Genomic DNA, 23,526 nt, shown 5'->3' with positions numbered 1-23,526 from the left:
TTTCTTCTTGAAGTTGAAGATTTAAATAATTGAAACAGTTTAATGATTATTTTAGTTTTTTATTTAACATTGGAATTATTTCCGAAACAAAGAAAAAATATTTGATGAAGCGTTGAAATAATTTTTTGTCATGACTGCACAGAAAGTTTGGTTTATGTCCGCTGTTGAAGCGTTGGAAGCGACCTTTTTTCGTCCGGCAAGCGGTAAAATGGGGATTCCCATAGAGCCGAGCGGTAAAATTAAAATCTCGAAAAGTTCTGGGTGCGTATTTCAAATACAACCAGAAACCGAAATGTATACCACGGTCCTTACAAAACATAGTAAGAATATAGAAATTTGGTGGAAATTGTAATAATTGTGAAATAAAATAACATTTCTTCATGTTTTCGTAGAACAGTCTATTGTTGCATAGATCCCTCCGTTACTTTTTCCGCAAACGCAGTGGCTTAAGAAAAAATAGAACGTGTGGCTCACGTGGGGACGCAATTTCAGTCTTAGACGAAATTCGGCCATCGCCTGCGGCTCGTGCCGCACACCGTCGCCCACGACTGAAATACTTTTCCCGCCCTTGTCACACAATATACTATTAATTAATTTTTTTAAGGAATCGGAAAAAATATATTCGTCCGCAGGAGAAGCGTAGAAACGGCCTTGCATGTGTGCACGAGCTTTCGTTATTCGTCATATTTCAATATTCTTCGGCCGTTTTCGACCAATCGTAATAATGTTTAATATCATAACCGATGTATACATATACATTGCTTGAATTCGAAACGAAGTGTCCAATACAAGACGGGCAATATATCTGTATTGACAGCATTCGAATGGAAAACGTGTTTTCAACGAGCATTTTCGATTTATATTATTCGATTAATAAGGGATTGGTCATCGGGTATACGACACACGTACCAGACTACGCAAACGAAGATATGCGTGCGTACAGCGGACCACTCGAGGGCGATACGAACGCGTCGTGTCCGTAAGCCTATTGAAATCGAGAATGCAAACAAATTGTGTACCGAATACGGAGTTGTGTTCGGTGGATTTTTTCGAATTGCACGTGTTGCGTCCCAAATAATGAAATGTACAGTAAACACGCGTAGTGAGAAATGTTTCTATTACAGTATTACATGTATATTATGTACTCGTAAATAACATTTTACATGAGAATAAAATATGTTCCGTTGTATTGATTTAAAATAGTAATACGTATTTGCAAATAATATTAACAAATGTCACGAATATACAATGTACATCGTATAATGTACCTAATTTAAAATATAATAATTATATATATAAAATAATTTATGTTATTAAAGAATTGAAGTGAAACTATTATTAAAAATTAAAATACTACTATACAGATACATAAAGTATACGAGTAAATACCGTTAGATACGATTTTTACATTAGAATACATGTTGAAAAAAAAATTAAATAAAACGTCGTATTGTCATGTTTAGAATTAATATAAAAATAAAATGTAAAAATAATTACACGTTTGACAAAAATTTAAATGATACTGTTTTAATAAATTTAAATCGAGAAATTTGTCCATTTTTCTGTACATTTAATTTTTGACTAGTAGATCAATTGTTTTCGCGCATCGTCTCTGATAATGTTCCAGTACTTCTAATTTGTATGTTAATATCATTTTGAAAATTTCTAAGAACTTTAATAGATTGAAAACTATTGAGATGGCTTGAATAGAACATTGAATTTAATTTGGAGTGAAATGGTTCACAGTTGTAAGTTGTGAGTAACATTTAACTGGAAGATTCTGCCTTTGAACGGAGAGGAAATACAGCATAATTCATGACATAATTATCCGTTAAATGAATTACAAGTTTAAGAACTTCGGAATTATTGAAAACATTACATAACTTCAAATCAAACACAACTGAATTTTCTACGTCATCTGGGTCAAGTAATGGCATACCAAAAATGTACTTTAAAAATTTGCTTATTTTTAAAAATTGATCCTTATAACATATATATTAATAATATAATTATTGTTTTACGAATAAACCGACTTCTTGGATATTTCGCCACCAACATTGATCGGGATGGAAGCAGCAGCCTATAATTTCTATCGTTGGCCACACTTGGCAAAAACATAATGAATTCCTATTTCAAAACCCATGTGAATACGTAGTAAATTTTATGTTATATCTAAATCTAAAAAATATTTTTTACAAACTTGAAAGCTACATAATTTTTTAAAACTTCCTAAACAGTTCATGGTTTTAAACTCATAAAATAACTATACAACATACATTAGGAACCCACTAAAAAACAAAATGTATTTAAAATAACAATCAACAATAGGTAATCTTGCAAAATCATAAATTCGAAGTCTTATTATAATTTTTGTAATTTTATCATAGTAAATATATAGCAAATACCTACACAAAATAACAAGTCTATATTCGATTAAATCAAATGCTATCATCTTGGTGATTTTTCGGCTATGTCTACCCGCCACACTTTGGGCTAGTAATTCGTTCGTTATGCACCTCTTATTTTTAAATTTTATCGATTATACTTTAAGACGGTTGCAGGCCTTGCATAATTGTAATCCGACAAAACCATATTCTATACAATTTTATATTCAAATGTGAAACTATACGGCTTGGTACGATTATATAAAGGCCATCAGTTAGATAATGAGAAAGTATAATAATATACTAATCCGTCTCACCCTTTCTATAGGTACGTATATTAATCGACTCGATCACGCTAATCTTAACCAAAATCTTCGGTGTAGCATTCATCGTATTATTATTATCATTATTATTATAGTCATTAATGTACTACGGATTGTGTGGACGATTTCGCACTACCACTCGCGTGCAAACGTTTAGATTTTAATCGCCAAAGTTTCATAAGACTTATTAAAAACGTCAGTACGGTTTAAACACGCCTATCTCGCACACTGAAATACAGATGATCGTAAATCATTTTCGATTAGATCAGATTCGTTACAACTGTAGACATTATACACATAAAATATTATTTTATCAAATCGTATTATTATACATTCGTTAATCGACGTCAGGACTTACTAACCCGAATATTAACATACAAATTGAATTACGAATTGTTAATCCTTTTTCGTTCGTCACGCAGGTCCTCGTACCTAAATCCATAATTTAATACCGGTATTTTTGTTTTCCACAGAAGTGCATAAATTTAAGCGAACAGCCATTTTTAGCGTTGCACCGGATGATAACACTTAAAAAAAATTATAATAATGATTTCTCTTTTCTTAAACTTGATTGTACACGGTATTCAATATTTGATTAAACATATCCACCAAATTATGCGCACGGAGATTCTGCAGTAGACACTCTGTAGTTGATTATTTTTTTTCTCGTTTGATCACTATCTGAATACTCATGTAGTAACGGTTTTTGCTCTATATTTGTGTGGAAAATAAAAGTATCATTAGTAATATCAATGGCGTAACTGGGAAAAAATCTAGGGGGGGGGGGGCAATATAATATATGGTACTTTCGTATAATTGTATAAAATTAAAGTGAAAGGTGCACTAAAATACATAAAAGCTTAAACAAAGTTCAACAATATGCGGTTATTAGATTCATTTTTTCTTTAACGGTCATGATTGTTTCGAGCGAAGTCCATTAAGCCAACCAATATTGATATACATGAGAATAAAAATAACCAATTTTTATTTTATAATAATATCGATGTATTATATTTACGGATACCGAGTGTTAAGTATAAAGAAGATAACGGACCGAATTATTTTGGGCAAACGTAAATTGCGCCCAACGAAGGGAATCAATTGTAAATTGCGCCCGCTATTTTTCAGATACAAATTTCTGTATAGTAAATTGCGCTCAATAGAAATATTATTTTTATGATAATCATATAGTATTACCCAGAGGACACCACGAGGAGTCGACTATCACTGTCCTCCAAAATTGTTTTTTTTTTTTTTTTTGGTTTACTTGAAATGAATAAATTAATTAATAAAAATAGGAAAATTAATATATTTTTTTAAATATTATGGTATAAATTATAGTTTTTTAAATATTTTTTGTTAGATTAAAAATATTAATTATAAAAAATACAGTTATAAGTTATGTGCATAGTAATGAGACATCATCTTCACATATTCAACTCTCGTAATAGTGTTTTCATTGTATTTTTGAATAATTTTTTCCATTTTTTGAATTTTTTTTTTTTTGATTTGGTGTTTTGAAATGTAGGAACAAATGAAATAGGTATTTAGTTATTAGGTATTATAGGTATTTATACGATTAATTTTTATACAAATTTCAGATTATAACTCTAATATTTTATCCATAAAATAATAAATATGAGGTTACTTAGATAGTAGATACTATGAGCGCAATTTACTATAGCCATTTTAGACCCCAAAAAATCCCGGGCACTATTTACTATATCTATTTTAGAACCAAAAAAATCCCGGGTGCAATTTACTATAGTATTTTTACTACCTACTTAATATGGGCGCAATTTACAAGCGCCCACTATTTTGTATAGGCCATATTGGAGAGTGTTATTTTCCTGCAAAGTCTACCGACCTTTAACGCTCATCACTGGTTAAATAGCTTTTTTGATTAATTCGTCTACCCGTGCGTACCGTGGCTTTAATACCACCTTGGTACAAAAATAAAACGTATTTTATAATAAACGCTTTTATAACATCATCTCGACCATATTATATTCTGAAGAAAAGTAAGATAAAAAAAAAACACAAACAGAATTTTACACAAAATACGAAACAGACCAGGGCAACGACCCATCGATGCACTTAAAATGATTAATTTGGGAAATTTAGTTTTCCAACCGAAGCCTACAGTGATCCTTACTACAAAGACTTTTAGAAAAAAATTATAATACAATTTTTAAATTACTTTTAATCGATTTTGACTTACACTTAGCTCTTATGAATTCTTCTCCTACCTATGTAAATTTTGGAGTATAAAAATTCATGTTCAACACAAGTATCTTATTTCATGTCTACTGCGATATGCTCTTCGGTACCAGTTTCTGCGTTCTGTTTACAGGATAATCGCATTACACGGTCCGCATCGGTGGACGTGCATAACTATTTCCCCGTGTGTTGCAAATTATTTTATTTTCATACCACCCACTCATCACCTGTAAATAATATACGTTTTATTAAAGGATTGTATCGATAAAACAAATTATAACTTAATAATCAAGTACGGATACTTATGAAATCGTTGTATGCTTACCAAAAGATATAGTCCACCCGATTTTCAAGTAGACTTAGACTCCAATTGTAATATGTCTGCATACCGCTGGTTCGCATCAACAGCCCTGATTAACGACGAGTGGTACAGGCAGTGACGATATCTGCCAGAGGCATTACTGCTCTGTCGGTGGGGACACACCGAATATTGTCCTCAACCAAGAACGGAAAGAGGTGGGATAGACTTCGGCAAGGACGTAGCTAAAAATGTCATCGGGAGGAGGGGGCAATCAATAATTAAAACCTGTTTAATGTTATTTATTAAGTGTATTTTTAAATATTTACACGCGTCAAATTTTTTATCATATTTTATGATCTTTAATTATAACTTATGAGATAAACACAAAAAAAAATCATAATATATTAAAAATATTCATGTAAAATTATATTGTTAAAAAAATAAATAAAAAAGCTGTCATTAGGTAGCAAATGATCATTTGAATGCTTAGAATATAATTCTAAAAAAATATATTGAAAAAATAAAAATTTGAGAAGTTATAAGCAGTTTAAATATTGGGTCTATACCCTTGTGTAGTGAACAAGCGCGTCCGCAAAATAAAATACCACCCGGGGCAAGATTAAAATTATAAGGGCCAAAACAACGTGTATCTAAAAATAGATAAGAACAAAATCAAATACCATAGAAATCGGTACTCTGGAGAATTTATTATTTTAAGCGATATGCAGTCATGTGTAAACGTTGTAAACTAATAAACACGTTCAAGATTATACATTTTAGATTATCTAAAAATATAATAAATTTTACTAAACTTCATAAATGGATTTCAATAAAATGATGGTAAAATTAATATGCGTGGTATTAAATTAACAATAGTTTTAAAACAAAAATTCCCAGTAAGGGCAATAGCCCCTTTGGTCCCCTCCTGAGAGCGTACATGATAGTGAATCGGCCTCTACTCCCCTTGGCCACGCCTTTCAACCTCGATCCGACCAAGGCGACTGACAGTGCCATGAACACTGCAGTTAACGGGTACGAGTTACGCAGATAGTGACATATAGACATAAGTGCTGGTGGTCCTTTTGACAACGACCCATGGAATGATGACTTCTCCACGTCTCGTGAGCAGTTCCCAGAGCAGATACCCGGTCTGTGGTCGTCGGTATGAGCGCTTGCGTTAACCATAAGCCCGGACACACGTTGGACGACCCGACGTGCGAAAATATTATAACTAAATTTGTTGCCATCGCATAGCTGAAATCGATTTTTCATAATTTACAAACGAGTATATTATTATTTGTACACCTTACACAGTTAAAAATGTCCAAAGTCAAACTTCATATTATGTAGGTTTGTAACATTGTCGCGTTTGTTGTGCATATTATACATAATAATATACATGGTCCGTCGGTCTGATTTTCCGTTGTTTTTCTTCGGTTTGTTTTTGATTTTTTTTCCCCCCAACCAAAATACGTTCCGTGTTATCGGCTTCGCATTAAGGTCGATTCACACATATCAATCACGAGACAGTGACGTATCCGATCAGAGACAGTCAAGTCGCCGACGATTTTCACTGATCAGTCAAGTGTGTTTCACACATATCAGTCACCGAGACCGGTCAGTTTCGAGAAATCGGGACAGTCGTGTTGAGTCTATACCAAACACGCGTTTACACATCACGTATTTTTATGTATATTTTTGTTATATTTTTTTTAAAACATTAAAATAATACTAAGCATTACAACGTGAATATGGCGAATTTCACTGATGAAGAATTATGTATTATTGCGATTATTTTGGACGAGGAAACCGAACAAGAAGAAAAGAAAACTCCGAAGAGACGAAAGTGGGTGCATGAGGCATGGCAAAAAAGAGACAGTGAAGGAGAGTTTTTGACACTTTATAAGGAACTGATTGAAGATGGAACTAAATTTTATCAATATTTCATAATGTCTGAATATTGTTTTAATACGTTACTTGAGAAATTGTATGTATATTTAAAGAAAAAAAGATACACATTGGATTGAACACATTCGATGATGTTCGTCATCCATTTCGCCTACAATTGTCATCCGTCAAAACAAAAAATATCGTTGGCGAGAATTCAAAAGTTCTCGGATCTGTGACTGAACGGATACTGACGGATCGGATTCGGATAGAAAACTGATGAGTGTGGATGACGCGATATAAATTTAGCGAAACGTTATTTTCTATGACTGAGACTGACCCGAATTCTCGGGACTGAACGGTCTCGTGACTGATATGTGTGAATCGACCTTTAGAACCCAGAACACAAATACAGAATTTCCTCGTTACATCTCTCTCTTCAATAATATCCATACGTTTTGCACTCTAATATTAACGCGTCTATCTGATGGATAATGTATAGTTTTATTATCATCCTCTTAACTATTCGCTATGGTTGCGCACCGAGCTACCGAATTATTAATATCCGTGTGCAGTAGCGCCTGCCTAGAACACGCATTCATCGTTACTCGTGTATAATAGATTTAATGTTTGTATACATACAACGGCGTAGGAACACTCTATAGCCCTCCTGGCAAACTTAGGAAAAAACTACGTTTAACCAATTGAAAATTTGATGTGATGATATTTTTTTTTAACCTTGAAACTGCTGTGTTTTATGATTTATAAATAGCCAGCATGTTCATGATGCAGTAGTAGGTGGTACATGTTCTGAAGGTGTATGTGTTATGTCAAAGTTTAAGTTTTCGATTCGCGATAAAATTGCACTAGTAGGTAACTCCATAGTCAACACCTACCGCGGACTGCAAAAGCACGTTTATAATTCACTCGCTACGTTCGAGCTTTGTCGACGTACTTCATTGAATATGAATATTATAGATCTTCATTCCGTGACGTGCACTTGGTTCGATGTAATGTTAATTATTCTCTGACGATAAATCTAAAAAGCTGGTGTGGTGCTAAGTTTAGGTCCGTTATTTGATCTGAAACATTTTAAGAGCTACAATACGTGAATTTATATGCATGTATACACGTATTAAAATCTATATGTTGCAGACTTTAGCCATCGTATATTTTTTTTTCAACTTCTGGTGAAGTTCAAAAGTACAGCGTATTTGTTGCGATAACGTTAATTACTTCATAATTATTAGTGGCCATAACCATAGCGTTTCATGTTTGTATAAGTATGAACTAGACAGTAATTTTTTATTTGAATAGTTTTAAAACTGTTAAAAGTTATACCTAACACTTTGCACTATCGTAACCAATTCATCAAACCTATGTTAAACGGGCTTATTGCTATAATATATTGGTGGGTAACCGATCACGGGCAAGGACAGGTTGCGCTGGGTCGAGCACCAGGAAATACCGTTAGCCTTGCACTATTCAATATCTCGAACGTAGGTAGGTACAAAACATTTATTGGACAAACATAGCAAGTCTAAAAACCTATTGCATGTGCCTATTGATTTCAGAAAACGGTTTTAAAACAAAATTAACCCATATGCGCGGCCGAGTGCACGAACTCTTTGTAGACACATTTTGAAATCATTAGATAATTAGGTAGGTAGCAGTGCTATTGTAATGTATGTTTATCATAATCACCATACGTTATTGCTATGTATAATAATTAAAGTTTTAATTGCACATAAATAGTATCGAATATCGCTGATTACACTTAATATCTCAACAAAATTTTTCAAAACTTTTTTTTTTTTAAATAGTTCCTATAGCACTTATCAGCTTACGTCAATAGACTATGGCGATACGCATAATTAAATTACCTATCTGACACGCATCAATCAAATATTCTTTAAATACATTCGAGAATTCAAAACTTGATGATTATCAAATGAAGTTGTCTAGTTTCAGAATATATTCATATATATAATATATATCTAAACAACAACCTAAAAATAAATATTATAAAATGGTATTCGATACTACTTAGTAGTACATTATCTTGTTGGTCATTATGGAATAATTACCAAGTTGATCAACATTGCTTATAAGAATAATTTTTCCATTTAAGATATATTTGATATTTGATACATTTTAATAGTTTCACTATATTTTGCAATTAGAAATGCAATAAAGATCGATATTTATTTGTAATTTTTACGGTTGAATACATTTTTGTTTTTTTTTTCTAAAAAATATATTAATTAATAATAACCATTTAAATTTTATTAGAATTCAATTATCTTGTGTTACTTAAATAATTAATCAAGTTGTAATTATACTTCAGCCATTAAGATTGAATATTGGCAGTAAGTTAAAAAAATGATGTAATAAAATTATTATAAAACAACTTTCCATCTAGTTTAAATCAAGACATACACAATTTAAGTAATACTATTAATTTATATATATATATATATATATATTAATTTATTTCAAAAAATTTATAATTTTTCATGAAAAGTCTAGTAAAATACCATCTAGTAAAATTAAGTAAACGTTGTCAGTTTATTTTGAAAGTAATACTTTAATGAGCTTTTATTTATGTTTCTTATCTACATTGGTTAATAAAACTATAATAGTATATAAATACATTTTAAATTATGTTTTATGATAATTAAAAATTAAAATAAAAAAACTGGTAAATACAACTAGGAAATTATTTTCTCTAATTACCAGTGATATTTAATATAATATCAATAACATATTAAATAAATGTAATTACATAACCTAATCTTTTTAATATTAGTGGGAAAAGTTTAAAATATTGGCCATTCATTAGACATTAAAGAATTTAATTGATCTCAATACATTTAAATACAACAGTGATTTAAGAATTTAATTTTAATAAAGAGTTAAATATTCTTAAAAGTGCAATGATTTATTTGAAACACAATCATTTTAAAATTATATCACAATACTATTTTATAGTTCAAACATTATATAGAAATATAATTTTAACAACAATTTTGGTGTTAAGATTGTTGAGTACTTTCAACTTGGTTGTATTCCTCAATTAATTTTGAAATTTTATCATTGGTTACATTAAACAATTCTTCATCCATACCTTCACCAATATAATGGTGTAAGTATGCTCGTTTGGAAAACAATTTGTTGTAATTCTTCATCATGTTAATCCAGCGATGTTTAACCGCCGTATTATTTGACAATGTTGTTATTGCCCTGGAAGCCGCAAAGGTTCCACTACATGACGTGGTGATGATAGGTTGATAGCATAGACCAAACTAAGGAAATGCAACTGCATAAATTTAAGATATGGTTTATGAATTTTTCATACTAACCTTGAATATTGGAGAAATCATATTTCCTGTTACTGGAAAAGAATGTTCTCTTTGAATATAGGCAATGGTTGTATTTATATCGGTTGGTTTCAGATCTCCTCGGAACATCATGCAAACTGATACGTATTTTCCTAGAGCAGGGTCAATTTTGATCATTTGGTTAGTACGATCAAAGCTCATTGCAGCTAATTGGGTACACGTTGATGGAATAAAATGAATATTGTTTGTATTAGGAGCGTATGTAATTATTGGGAAATGCAATCTAGGTTGTGGTATTAAGTTTGTTAATAAGTCTGTAATATTATTCATCATTGAACCTTCAAACCGGAGTGATGAAGTGATTCCCGATGTGACCTGAGAATAATATTTAATGGTAAATCTACATGATCAATAATCATACCATAACAGTATAAATATACCTGTGCTATAATATTATTAATGTTTCCATGTGTAGGATTGGGCAAATCTAATTTTGAGCCACATATATGATACAATGATTTGTTATCAAAGAGCAAAGAACAATTAACATCATCTAAGTTCTCATAAGTGGTAAAAGCAGCATTATATGGTTCCACTATAACTGGTGACAACTATTGAAATAATATCATAAAAACGTCAACATATTATTAAGTTGTATATAATTATAAACACAAACTTCTGGTGAAGAGCAAATATTAAAATCAATAATAGTTTTGCTGGGATAAGTGTTTTTGATGTTTTTAATAATTCTTGAACCCATTCCAGATCCAGTACCACCACCTATTGATCTGAACAAAATAATTCCTTGTAATGAACTACAGTCCTCTGCTAAATGTGATAATTGATCCATAACAGCCGATGATAGTTTCCTGCCCAATCCATAAAATCCAGTGGCATAGTTACTTGCTGCACTCTCATTTCCATTTATCAAACTCTGAGTAAGAAAAAGCTTTTGATTACTTCCAACTCTTATTGTATCTGAAAACTAACATAGTAATAAAGTTCTTTATTGAAACTGTAATAGGAATTCACTAACCTATAACTGAAGGTTCAGTGTCCACCAACAAAGCTCTCGGAACGTACGAGTCTGTCTGAGATAAAGAAAAAAATGATGTTGAACTTGTGGTCAGTTGATGAACCGACCCATCAGGATTAATGCCATGTTCAAGGCAAAATAATTCCCAACATGCTGATCCAACTTGAACACCAGCTTGACCAATGTGTATGCATATGAATTCACCCTGTGTTAGTGGTGGTGGTGGTATTGCTGGTGGTAACAATGGTTTAATTATTTTTGGTTCCTTCTTGTCTTTTTTATTCTTAGTTTTTTTTGGACCTGCATTCTAAAATTATTTTTAGCGTACACAAATAATATAATTTAATATTGAAGTTCTTTACCTTTTTTTTGGCCATTTTATTTTATTATGTGAAATTAAAAGATAATTCTCAATGGTTTTTTAATTTTTTTTTTTTTTTAATAGTTATAATTGTTTATATCTCCAAAGTTACACATTACATTTGACAGATGTTTAATTTCAATAAAATAATTAGTTTTACTTCTTGATAACCTGTATATATTAGTTTCTTAGAACTATAATCCACCAAACAAAAACAATTATATTTATTTTTGGAGGCAATTCTAGTAATCTTTTTCACTAAAATGTTGTATAGAATTACAAAGTACATTTATAACTTTATAAAAAAAACCAACAGAATTAAAACATTGAATTTTTTTAGAACAATAATTCTGTAGAGCAAAATTTAAAAATGTATATTAACATGGGTATACATAAAAAAAGAAAAAAATAATAATTCTACAATAACATAATGATTTTATTGATGATCAAAATAAAAAATAAAAAATGGTAATTAAAAACAAATTATACTTATTCTTAAATTACTACATACAAATAAACTATGAATTTATACTTTAGGTAATGTTTTAAGTTCATGTACAAGCCACAGAGCAAGTGAAAGTAAAGTAAGTGAACCTGACTGATGAGCGGCAGCTAGTGAAACAGGAACATAAGTGAGGAGTGTCGTAATTCCTAATCCCATCTTAAAAGTAATAAAAATAATAAATTTATAAATTATATTATTAAATATAAATTTAAAACTTATAAACTATCACTTACTTGGCACCATGAAAATGTGGCTAAAGCAGTGGTAGCCAATTTAGCTCTTGGAGGTAGCTTACTTTTTCGAGACATTATATATAAAGCTGATAATATTGATACGGTACTAATTCCCTGTAAGATGATCCATATTTAAATAATAAATTATTAAATAGACCAACTTCATTTTTAAGTAAATATTTTTAGTTACCAATATTCTGTGGTCAAACTGTACTGTAGTGGGATTTTCTGTGATATTACTAAGTGCTGGATCCATTTGCATAATATCATCGGGTATCCATTTATCACCCATTTTTGGAAATGAATTATACACCAATCCAGCATCTAATCCAGCAACAAATGCACCTAAAAGTTATAAGAAAATATTAATTTATTCACATTTTAATTAGATTGGTATATAGATTAATATTAAATACTATTTAATATTTTAAACAACAACTCTATTTCAGTAACTAATTTGCAATTAATATCATACATACCAGACATGGCAGTCAAAAAAACAAGTCCTTTAGCCGCCATTGCTAGTCCAACAAAGTTTTTAGTAACAACTCCAGTTACTTTAACAGGCAAAAGAATGCGCAATGAATTTGTTAAAAGAAATGAATACAATATAAATGCTAAACCCAGATGGGAAGCCAATCTATACTGTGATACTCTAGGAACATCTGTGGGTTTATCAAATCTATCTTCAAGACCAGATTTTACCATGTACCATCCCATTAAACCCTAAAGTAAAAAAGTTTATGAGTTAAAAAAAAAATCAATTTATTATAGGATATTATAAATTATATAATATTGAAGTTGTATACCATAATGTTCACAGGTTAGTTAATTTTATTGTACATATTTAATTAACGTACTTGTCCAGCTAATAAAACGGAACAAATCAAAGAATGAATTTTAGTGGTTCGACTGAAGTTACGGGTCAACCAAAAGCCTGCCATTGGGATAAAAAATACTGCACCTATGCATCGACCCCAAGTCCTGTGTGCATACTCCATCCACCATATCCATTTGAATTCTTCAATTGTCATAGTAGAATTTTTCCTAAAATAAATCTTTATGGTCATAATCAGATTATAAAAACTGTAATGATTTAACTAACATTTTGAATTCAGGATATTGCTGGTATTTATTGAACTCTTCTTCCCATTGAGCTTGTGATGTAGGCAATTGTTCACCCAAAAGTTTCCAATTAACCATAGATAAGCCAGACTCTGTAAGCCTGGTAATACCACCTAAGGCAACAGCTACAAAAACCATTCCACTGCAACCAAGAAACCAATAACCAACATACTTTGGATCGGCTTCAGCTATTTTAATATTACTGAATGATTTTTTCCACACATTTAGCTGTAATACAAATAGTAAACAATACACACATTTAAAAATCACAATGATGCAGTTATTACTTTGTATTTAAATACCTACAGTACAATTATTTGAAATAAAAATTATTTAAATGAGGGGCTCAGAGAAGCTAAACTACCTCTGAGCCATCTTAAACCCTCTCTAATATCTGTATTTAGAAGGTGGATAACAATGCCTCCTACTAATTTTGTTTTGAAAAATCTCATACCTTAAGTATCCAAGTATTGTATTTAAATGTATGCTAAAAGATGAGTTGATAAAAAAATTATTTCAGGTACAATGTGATGTTAAATTTTTCACACATTCATATTCTATTCTAGTGGTCAAATCAATAATAATAATTAAAATAAAACATTTATGATTTCATTATTTAAGTGTTTTAAGTATTAAATGAAAATCAAAAGTTTAAAATTATGATGTCTTAAACTTACATTTAAATTTGATGTTATTGTTTTGTTGATATAAGGTTGACGAAAAACAGATAACTGATTGGATTTTGTTAATAATACCTGTAAAGTGAAAATTTAAAGCAAATTTAAAATACTTAACAAACAAAATCGGTAGCGATAATATTACTTTTTTAATTGTAAGACTAGTTGCAGGAGTCAACTTTGTACTTATACCGTGTAAACATTTACTAAAACTTAACATAATTTCTAATTAACGTTAAATTAAAATTTCTTTAATTTCTACAAAAAGTGCTTGAGATTTACTCAATTGTTCTCGAACGAAACTGTTAAGTAAGATTGTTTTATATTTTATTATAACATTTCAAATAATGACTGACGAATAAAATCTGGGAACTATTCTAGTATTTCGGCTTTCGACATTTGTTGTAACAGTTGAAACACTATCAGATAACACGTATCAATAAAATTAAAATTGATAAGCATACAATATTTGATAGTAGAAAATTGATTGCAATCTAGTCCAAATTATGTGATGTAGTGATATTATGAATATTTTCAAATTTTTTCCTGGAGAACGTTGACCAGGAATTGTCGCAGAACGATTGGACTGATGGAGACAAGACCCGTGTCGAGATGTACATCGGAATACCGATAATTATGTTATTTTATGGTCTCTGATAGGAATACGAGTACACTCGTTACAGCTTACAAGGCAGTAAAATGATTGAAGTATCGGCCAAACTCATCGGAGGCCCCATATTTATGCCGGGCAGTAAAGTTGGTTGTTGCATAACATTTACACATCCACCGATGCCGTCGGATACGCGAAGTCAAAGCAATAGGTAAGAGTTTAGATTTAGAAACAGAATATAATATTATGAACATAATAGGTATGTGATTTATTCTTAACCTATTTAAACAGTTGATTTTAAATTTTTAAATGTTTTGTTTTCTTTTACACAAAAATATAACGAATTTAAAATGTATTTTATCATATCACCATAATAATTTATGGAATTAAATCAAAAATATTATAAAAAATAGCTTCTTCTTTGCTGTTAATTATTATAACATCTAACAAAATACTATGATTCTATTCGACTGTTTAATATAGTATTGGCTAATTTTTTTTTTTATTATTAATCCAATTACATTTTCAGTGATGTCTTAGAAAATTTAGCATGGGCTAGTGTTCAAATTAATTGTTTGTGTTTAACCAATGACAACATTAACTTCCCATCAGATATGTGTGTCACTAAAGATGAAAAATTCTTAGGGAATTCAGAAACATCATTTGCACCATGTTTAACAGATAATGGTCATGTTGTACTATCAACAAAACCAAAAATTCTATTTTGTGATGTTGGATTATCTCCTGGAGAAAATAAATCATGTAAGTATAAAACATAAGTTTATATAAATAAGAGTCTTTTAGAAGATTTTTAAAATTAAATTGGCTTGTAGTTATAGTATTACATTAACTATAGTAATAGAGTTAATATAATTTATCTTGCATTATATTCAATCTTATAGTTATTTATTTTACCTTATTAATTTTAATATCAATATAAATAAAGCTCAATGTGATATAATTATCTGATATGAATTTTTTCTGTATAAAATATTTGTATTTTTACTATTTATTTATTTGAATTTATTAAGCCAAAAATATATTGTATTTTGATTTTAATTTTTATTCCTTGAAAATTTGTAAGCACATTTCATATCACTTTGTTGTACAATCAAATTATAAATATATTAACATCATATTTTTAAAAACCATACATATTAGTTTAATAACCTGATAATAAATAATATCTTAGTAAAATAATTAAAAAGGACTAGTTTGTAGTGTAAAATGTTTACTTCCTGAAAAATTAAATATTTTAATGATTTTATTTTTTCATAATTTTTATTAATATTTGATAATACAAATATTTAACCACTTTATAAACTCAGTCACTGTTTATCAATAAATGTTTGTATATATTTTTAGATTTATATAGCGAAACATTGCCTAATGATGCACCACCATCATATAAAGGCCACTTAGTGAAATATGCTTATAAAATAACTGTTGGTATGCAACGTTTAAATAGCCCAATTAAATTATTAAGAGTACCAATACGTGTTGTAGCTATTCATGGTAATTTTTATATAATGTTATTTAATTAAAATCAATTCAATAATTATTATATTTATATATACTTATGTCTTAGGACTTACTGAAGGGGTTACATGTGAAAATAGTATTGATTTATCTCCAAGTAACCCATTTTTAGATTCTCAATATAAACATGAAGAATGTGACATGGCTCTTCAAATACTTCAAGTACGCATTTTAAAACTAAAAATTAATATAATGAATTAAAATGGCAAAATTTTAATTAATTCTATAGTCTACATATATAGAATTCTTGAACTTTTAATACCTATACTAAACATAAGTATACATATATCAACATATTATTAATTGTAATGATTTGTACTTCTTACAATTTTGTTTTTATTATTTTAGAATATAACTGCCAAACGAAGTCCTAATTTTTACAATATAACAAACTCAGGAGGAAAAGTAGCCCGTTTTTGTTTATTTAAACAAGCATATAGACTCGGTGAAGATATAGTTGGTACATTTGATTTTGAACAGACTGATGTATCTTGTATTGAGGTATTATAATTGTTTAATTTTATTAATAGTTGAAAATCAATATTTTTATTATTTTCATATTTTGAATAAACTTGTATTTTTAAAATTTTAATACCAACCCAACAAAAAATGTTCCCATCTAAATAATTACATTTTTCCTTTGAGTAGTGTATCTCTAAATTAATTATTAGTTCTCGCAAAATTACCATAGTGCATAGAATACCTATAAATAATATTTCTTTTTATTTTGTGTATTGTTTTGATTTTTTGAATTTAACAATTGATCACCAAAGAATACTTGCTCCAATAATATTTGTGTAGTACAAATTAAAGAAACATGTATAAACTTAAGCACAATCTATGATTGTTATAATTAGAGCTTGGATTTAAATACACTTAAAATCATACAAATATGCTCTAAAAAAATAGCCACAAATGTCCTTAAAAAATGCATTTTACCACAAAAATGACCTTATAAATATCATTTTTTTTTTTATTTTGGGCATTATTACACACTTATTTACACACTATTTAATACATTAAAATCACATTCACACGTAATCCGACCAACGTCAGCGAGGTAATACGAACTAGCTGATTATTTGTTATTTTACCAAATACTGGTGACGTACCATAGTCAATAATAATGATAAGATAAAAACTGAATCGAAAAATAAAGATTAACAATTTGTATGGAAAAACCCGATAAACCTACTTAAATATCAAGAAAATAATTTGTCTTTTGATTTTATTTTGTATGAGCTAAATTTGTTTAAAATATCGAACAAATATGCATTAAAAACCAACAAAATGACCCAATAATACTAAAAATTAAAAATAAAATTTGTAGTTTTGAAACGCTCGTTACATGAAATAAATTATGTTCTTAGAGAGCATTGAGTATGATCAACCAAAATCGAACCAAATGCACTTTGCATTGAAATCCGGGCCCTAGTTATAATATACTACTATGGTACAGCAATTATATAATATCATGAAATAGTGTTCAAGCTACAATAATATGAGCATTAATACAAATAATGACCCAATATCAGACAAAATAAATAAATACTGTGTACTGCTCAATAGTTCAGTATATGATAAATTTATAGCTTATAATTAAAAATTATAATTTCAATAATTGATTTATTAACTATGTCAAAAGTTTGAATGTTTTTTCAATATTAATACTTACACCACTAGATAAAGCTGGTTGATTGTATATTTTATGTTTGGTTACTTTAGATTGTGTATAATTTTCTCTACAATTTTAAATAAAAAAATTTTTTATACTTTCAAAGTAGGTATTTTATAATTTTATTACATTCTATACAAATTAAAAATTCTAATATAAAATATTCTCGGTTAATAATTATTAGTTAAACAAAATTAGAAATAATTTTTAGTGTATTAATTAAGTAATTGGTGGCTAATTTTTTATTTTAATAATAATTTATTGTTATTATTTGGTATTTTGAAAATTTTGTATTTTTATTTATTTCTGTTATTTTTCTATTATCAAAAATATTACAACAATACAATTGTAAAATTTTATTTGAGTTATTTGTGAACTATTTTCACAGAGAATAATGTTGGTCAAAATAGAGATCTAGATATTTTGATTTATAGTATGTACATGATTTTAAGAACAGTTAGAAGTTGTCATGATTATTAAAATTAATCAAAAAACTAATCAGGATTAACTAAGTAATATAAGTAGAAGAGTATAATATAATAATTTAAACTCTTGTCATTTTTAATATTTATTTTATTTTATTTTATTTTTTTTTGTGATTAAGCTTTCAGGTAGGCTAATCATAAAAAGTGACTTTAAGTGACTTAAAGCATATATAAAATTATAATTTAAAGTTTCAAAAACACTATTTCTTAATTTTTCTTGTTGAAAAACCTGACAAAAGCAAATATTCAAGTATTTTGAAAAATTAACAATTTCATGTTCAATGTTATTTGGTGTTAAAAAAAAAAATTCTTATAAATAATTAATTTTGAGTTGATTTTTGATACTTATGTATTTGTATTTTCAGACCGATATTTTGCTTTAAAGAATGTTTTCATAAAAATCAAACTTGAAAGTTTTAAACAAAGACTAAGTAAACAAATTAATTTTTTTGCGAACAAATCATTAAGTAATGACTTTAAATTATGAAAATAAAATAACTTAGACAGATTTCAGCATAATAAGTCAAATGCTCAATTTCATTTCAACTTCTATCTACCTAATATTTATATCATATTTGAAATTTTTTTAATTTAGTAAATGACAGCATAATTTAAAAAATATACTTAGTGAAATTAATGAGATTCTAGAATAACAATATTAACAAATGCAGTTGATTTTAAAACTTATATAGATTTATAATAGGATTTATTTAATCTTTAGCTTTAAATTCCATACATATTGTAGTTTATGATAGTAAAAATGTGATAGTGTAAAACAATTACACTAGTATGGTAAAATCCATTAATTCTGGATATGTTGCTATACATTTAAGTTATAATTATGTACATTATTGATTTTCAATTATCAACAACCTTTATAAATTTACTAAAACCGTGATTTTATATTTTATTATTTAATTTGGTACTTGACAGTTTTGTTAATGGCTCGTTTATTGAATGCAACAATATTAATTTTCCCCTTCTAACAATTTTTCTTTTCTAAACATATTGAAACTTTTTCAATAAATAATCCTTCATTATTTTCATCAAAGGTGACACAAAAGTTTTATAAAATTAATAAAATATTTTCATTTAACACAATTTTCAAAAACTTAATGGAATTCAATTTATAGAATTGTTTATTTTAGATAACAATCGTTTAACAATAATTAAATGCCCATTCAACTATAATTTTTATGATTTTTAATTTTAATGAATTTAAACATATTAAAGTATAAATTATATGATAATATGGTTATATATACACATATATAGATTTAAATATATATATAGATATTTAAAAATATAATACATAATATACAAATTGCATAAACTTGCAGATTTATCATAAAGTCTTCAAGCAATAAATGTCAATAAATTATATTAGAATTGGTTATTTTCTCAGATGTTTGTAGACTTTTACATAAATAATTTAAAATATACTTTAATGGTATTATAATATATGTATTAAAATTAGCTTTCAGATGACTTAAATTATAAAATGTATACTAGTGTAAAATAATTAGTTTTTTATTGGCTTTTTTCGGTTATTTTATTTTTATTTTCAATTTATGTTAAATTATTTGTTTTTATAAAAAGTAAAAAAATTATATTTTTTTTTTTTTTGTAAAACACAATAATAGTTAAGAAAATAAAAAAAATCATGATATATTACATATATATTTATTCATTATTGAATTGCTAGTGCTGTGTTGAACATAAATTACTTAAAACTGAAACTCATAAATATCTTTTTAAATACCTACCTATTAAAAAAAAAAAAAATGTTGTGCTTAGATGTATTATTATGTATTAATATGTTTCTTAAGAGACAATGTTAAAAAAAAGATTAATTTTACTACTTAATCAAATAGTTCGTAAAAAAATGTAAGGTCGCATATTTATTATTAAAATTATGACGTAATTATCATAACTCGAAAGGGTAATTAAGAGTTACTTTGAGTAGACTTAAAAAAATTATTAATTATACTCTGGTTTAGTTACATTATCCATTTAATAAATGTCGTATAAAATGCATAGTACTCAACTTTAAGATAAACAAATTTGTACATTATTTTATATTAAAAATAAAAACAATTACATATAATTTTTTTAAAAGTTATTTTTATTTTTTTAGTACAGATTTAATAACTTATTATTTGTTTAAGTTTTTCAATTAACTTGTTAGAGAAACAGTCAGTATTTCTACCGTGTCTAAAAGCTTAAATAATTATATAATTATGGGATGTACCTACATTTAGTTAATCGGTAATTTTCTTTAAATTGTTATCGAACGATAATTACTTGTCACTCATTCTGAAATGTTGCAAAAAAAAAAAATCCATTTTTGATTATATATTTAAAGTATGTGTGATATTCTGTTTATAGTTCACAGTGAGCTTGCAGTGTGAAGAAGCTGTCAACAAAGATTTTGTTGCTGTCAGCCCTAGGCCCAGAAAAGACAACGTATCAATCGTCTCGTACAATACTCAACATCAGTTCTGCGCCAACACTTTGAAATCGTTCTTGCAGCTTGCCATACCGCTAAACGTGACTCCTGCTTTTAGCACGTTATTAGGTAATTATTAAATTATGGACGAACTACCCCATTAAAGTGTATGAGGGGGGTCTATTATTAATACACCTACCAGCGACGTCTTTGAAACTTTAACCATTTTGACTTTTCGAGGCGAACACTGTTTCCTCCATTACTACTAGTACTATTGCGTGCAAATGTTAAAATATCGCTTCCGCCGTGTGTCTAGTGTGCGTGAAATGGAGGCTTCATTTCGAATTCGTGACTAGTACGAAAACTTCCGGCGAAAAGTTGAACGAAACCAAGGAAGGCACTTGCTGGACGGGTCCTGAAAATATAGACATCGAGACAATGGTATGGGATTTGCCCATTCAAATATACCCGTCTGTGCCGTCTATAGCCAACGACCCACATGCCCAAACACGGGTAACAATCGCGATATGATTTTTTTTTTTTTTACACATATGTATTCATAAAATAATGTATATTATTATTATATTATTTTTTAACGAATTATCAATCAAAAAAAAATTTTTTACACCTTATTTTTTTGTTTATTATTAATTGTATCTTGATAAATTACTTTTATTCTGTTATTAAAAGTTGAAAGGGGACCTTTTCTAGTGTTTTTTTTTCGACGCCGCACATCCCGACCTGAATACCCTTTTACAAATGTCAACTTACACGAATACAATAATGTCCTTTGTGACGTGTTATTAAAAGGATGTCCGAAAAGACATTAATCACAGTCGCCATACGTTGTCTGTCTGATGACCAGTGGCGGCGGCGGCGGTCCACATCACTGCAATTGTGTGTATAAAACCACAAACTTTCGGTGATCCTTCGGACTTGGGGAAATGTTATATATAACAGTAATAATAACAACAATAAGCGTAGCAGCGGTTATGATACAATTTGACAAACAAGGAACCGAATCGCGTAGTCTAATTCCGTGCGCGCGCACAAAGGCATTCCAGAGCGATACTGAATATTAAAATAACTTCCGGTCGGTCAAACATCATAAATGGCAAAGGCGGCAGATATGTATAATATACGTATAATAATAATAATAATAATACGAATCGGTCGCACAGGACAAATTTTGAATTCCTTTCCGAAGAAAACGCTTTATAGTTTTTTTTTTTTTCTTATGTATTATTATTATTTCGTACAGCGTTACGCAATATATTGTTTCGCTAACCAACATGTCCGTGCTTTGGGGTACGCCGTCCGTCGCACATAATAATCATTCTCAAGACTTTCGACGGTAAATAACATATACGAGATAAGACGTTTTAAATACGCTTAGAGACGCGCGCACGATAAATTAACGACATGAGTTAAGTATATCTGTGTGTGTGTGTGTGTGTGTGCACGCTGGATTCATTCGCTCTACCATCCCGGTGATTTATGTACATTAACTTTTAATTTTCAGATACGAATCGATGACTACGGCGTCGGTGACTTACATATTAGGGAAAGAAGGAGGGTTGATGTATCGTTCCAATATCTTTCGAGAGCCACGATAATATGCGCCCGCTAGTGTTCGTATAAATGCACAACAGGGCGTTAAGAGGATATAGTCTCCCGTACGATGTGCACTAGGCGTGGTGTTATAGGGATTTTTTCTCGTTTGTGTTGACGTAAACCTCGTTATTTTTCAAAATGCCAAAACAAGATTATAAAATAAAAATAAAAATATTTTGTAATAACACGTGTGTTGTAAAATGCCTACTTCGCGTGCACATGGCAATTACTTTAGTGTTTAGTACATCAGTTAAAAACCGAAACCGCGTCACTTTACTGTATCTATATTCGGTGCTTCTTAGTCTAAATTATCACGTGTTCGGATGACTTGCAGTACGTAAAATATCCGCCGTACCGGGTGGGACGAAATAGTAAAAACGTATGCGTGCTATTTTGTTTATCAAAAGCCGAGTCCAGACGGAGCAGCTTTTTCCGCGCGGTATGAGTGTGAATACATAAATACATTTTCCGCGGCTTTTTTTGATGCCGCGTGCCATAATTTCCGATCGGCTTGATAGGCGGTCCATATCAAAGGAAAGCCGCGCGGTTTGTGCCGCTGGCCTATGCTGCGTGTGTGTGGACGTATTTTCGGCAAAGCCGCGCGGCATCAGTACTTATTTTTTAAGTAGGTACAAATTATTAATTAATAACAAATCGGGAAATAAACGCCGCACCGTGTGGACGCGGCAAAAGCTACCCCGTCTGGACCCACCTTAATAGACGTGCAATCGCACAGGATTCCCCGAGATCGCAGTAAATAT

The 23,526-nt window shown here is 29.3% G+C and overlaps 3 protein-coding genes and 1 long non-coding RNA gene across 4 annotated transcripts; 1 reads left to right on the top strand and 3 right to left on the bottom strand.

The window, feature by feature from the left end:
• Positions 1 to 1,509: 1,509 nt before the first annotated feature.
• LOC112687970 lies at positions 1,510 to 5,359 on the bottom strand. The gene is made up of 3 exons (XR_003149036.1): positions 5,253 to 5,359; positions 4,929 to 5,154; positions 1,510 to 3,418 (listed from the first exon to the last, which is right to left on the bottom strand). It is a non-coding gene; the product is annotated as an uncharacterized LOC112687970 (long non-coding RNA).
• Positions 5,360 to 10,112: 4,753 nt separating this feature from the next.
• Positions 10,113 to 12,142, bottom strand: LOC112687999 (tubulin alpha-2 chain-like). The gene is made up of 6 exons (XM_025561008.1): positions 12,134 to 12,142; positions 11,493 to 11,799; positions 11,133 to 11,434; positions 10,897 to 11,067; positions 10,478 to 10,831; positions 10,113 to 10,420 (listed from the first exon to the last, which is right to left on the bottom strand). The coding sequence occupies exons 1-6, from the start codon at positions 12,140 to 12,142 to the stop codon at positions 10,151 to 10,153; spliced, it is 1,413 nt and encodes a 470-aa protein (XP_025416793.1). The 3' UTR covers positions 10,113 to 10,150.
• Positions 12,143 to 12,298: 156 nt separating this feature from the next.
• Positions 12,299 to 14,613, bottom strand: LOC112688014 (cytochrome c oxidase assembly protein COX15 homolog). Its single transcript, XM_025561020.1, has 8 exons — positions 14,539 to 14,613; positions 14,394 to 14,471; positions 13,697 to 13,944; positions 13,452 to 13,638; positions 13,071 to 13,317; positions 12,782 to 12,936; positions 12,592 to 12,705; positions 12,299 to 12,514 (listed from the first exon to the last, which is right to left on the bottom strand). The coding sequence occupies exons 1-8, from the start codon at positions 14,611 to 14,613 to the stop codon at positions 12,380 to 12,382; spliced, it is 1,239 nt and encodes a 412-aa protein (XP_025416805.1). The 3' UTR covers positions 12,299 to 12,379.
• Positions 14,614 to 14,875: 262 nt separating this feature from the next.
• On the top strand, positions 14,876 to 21,753 carry LOC112688015 (RAB6A-GEF complex partner protein 2). Its single transcript, XM_025561021.1, has 7 exons — positions 14,876 to 15,214; positions 15,533 to 15,765; positions 16,369 to 16,518; positions 16,592 to 16,704; positions 16,891 to 17,043; positions 21,091 to 21,280; positions 21,468 to 21,753. The coding sequence occupies exons 1-7, from the start codon at positions 15,093 to 15,095 to the stop codon at positions 21,680 to 21,682; spliced, it is 1,176 nt and encodes a 391-aa protein (XP_025416806.1). The 5' UTR covers positions 14,876 to 15,092; the 3' UTR covers positions 21,683 to 21,753.
• Positions 21,754 to 23,526: the final 1,773 nt, after the last annotated feature.

This window comes from Sipha flava, unplaced genomic scaffold, assembly GCF_003268045.1.
Source record: "Sipha flava isolate LNK unplaced genomic scaffold, YSA_version1 36_pilon_pilon, whole genome shotgun sequence".
Classification (NCBI taxonomy): Eukaryota; Metazoa; Arthropoda; class Insecta; order Hemiptera; family Aphididae; genus Sipha; species Sipha flava.
Note: the sequence above shows the minus strand (reverse complement) of the source record. Positions and strands in the feature narration are given on the sequence as shown.

Excerpts from the sequence above, each read along its gene's own strand:
- LOC112688015 (XM_025561021.1), top strand. The coding sequence starts at position 15,093 with ATGATTGAAGTATCGGCCAAACTCATCGGAGGCCCCATATTTATGCCG. Across the intron at positions 16,519-16,591 it reads ACGTGTTGTAGCTATTCATG|GACTTACTGAAGGGGTTACA; the intron begins GTAATTTTTATA and ends CTTATGTCTTAG. Across the intron at positions 16,705-16,890 it reads TGGCTCTTCAAATACTTCAA|AATATAACTGCCAAACGAAG; the intron begins GTACGCATTTTA and ends TTATTATTTTAG.
- LOC112688014 (XM_025561020.1), bottom strand. The coding sequence starts at position 14,613 with ATGTTAAGTTTTAGTAAATGTTTACACGGTATAAGTACAAAGTTGACT. Across the intron at positions 14,472-14,538 it reads CTAGTCTTACAATTAAAAAA|GTATTATTAACAAAATCCAA; the intron begins GTAATATTATCG and ends TTCACTTTACAG. Across the intron at positions 13,318-13,451 it reads CCGTTTTATTAGCTGGACAA|GGTTTAATGGGATGGTACAT; the intron begins GTACGTTAATTA and ends TTTTTACTTTAG.
- LOC112687999 (XM_025561008.1), bottom strand. Across the intron at positions 11,068-11,132 it reads ATATTTGCTCTTCACCAGAA|TTGTCACCAGTTATAGTGGA; the intron begins GTTTGTGTTTAT and ends TTATTTCAATAG. Across the intron at positions 10,421-10,477 it reads TGATTTCTCCAATATTCAAG|TTTGGTCTATGCTATCAACC; the intron begins GTTAGTATGAAA and ends GCATTTCCTTAG.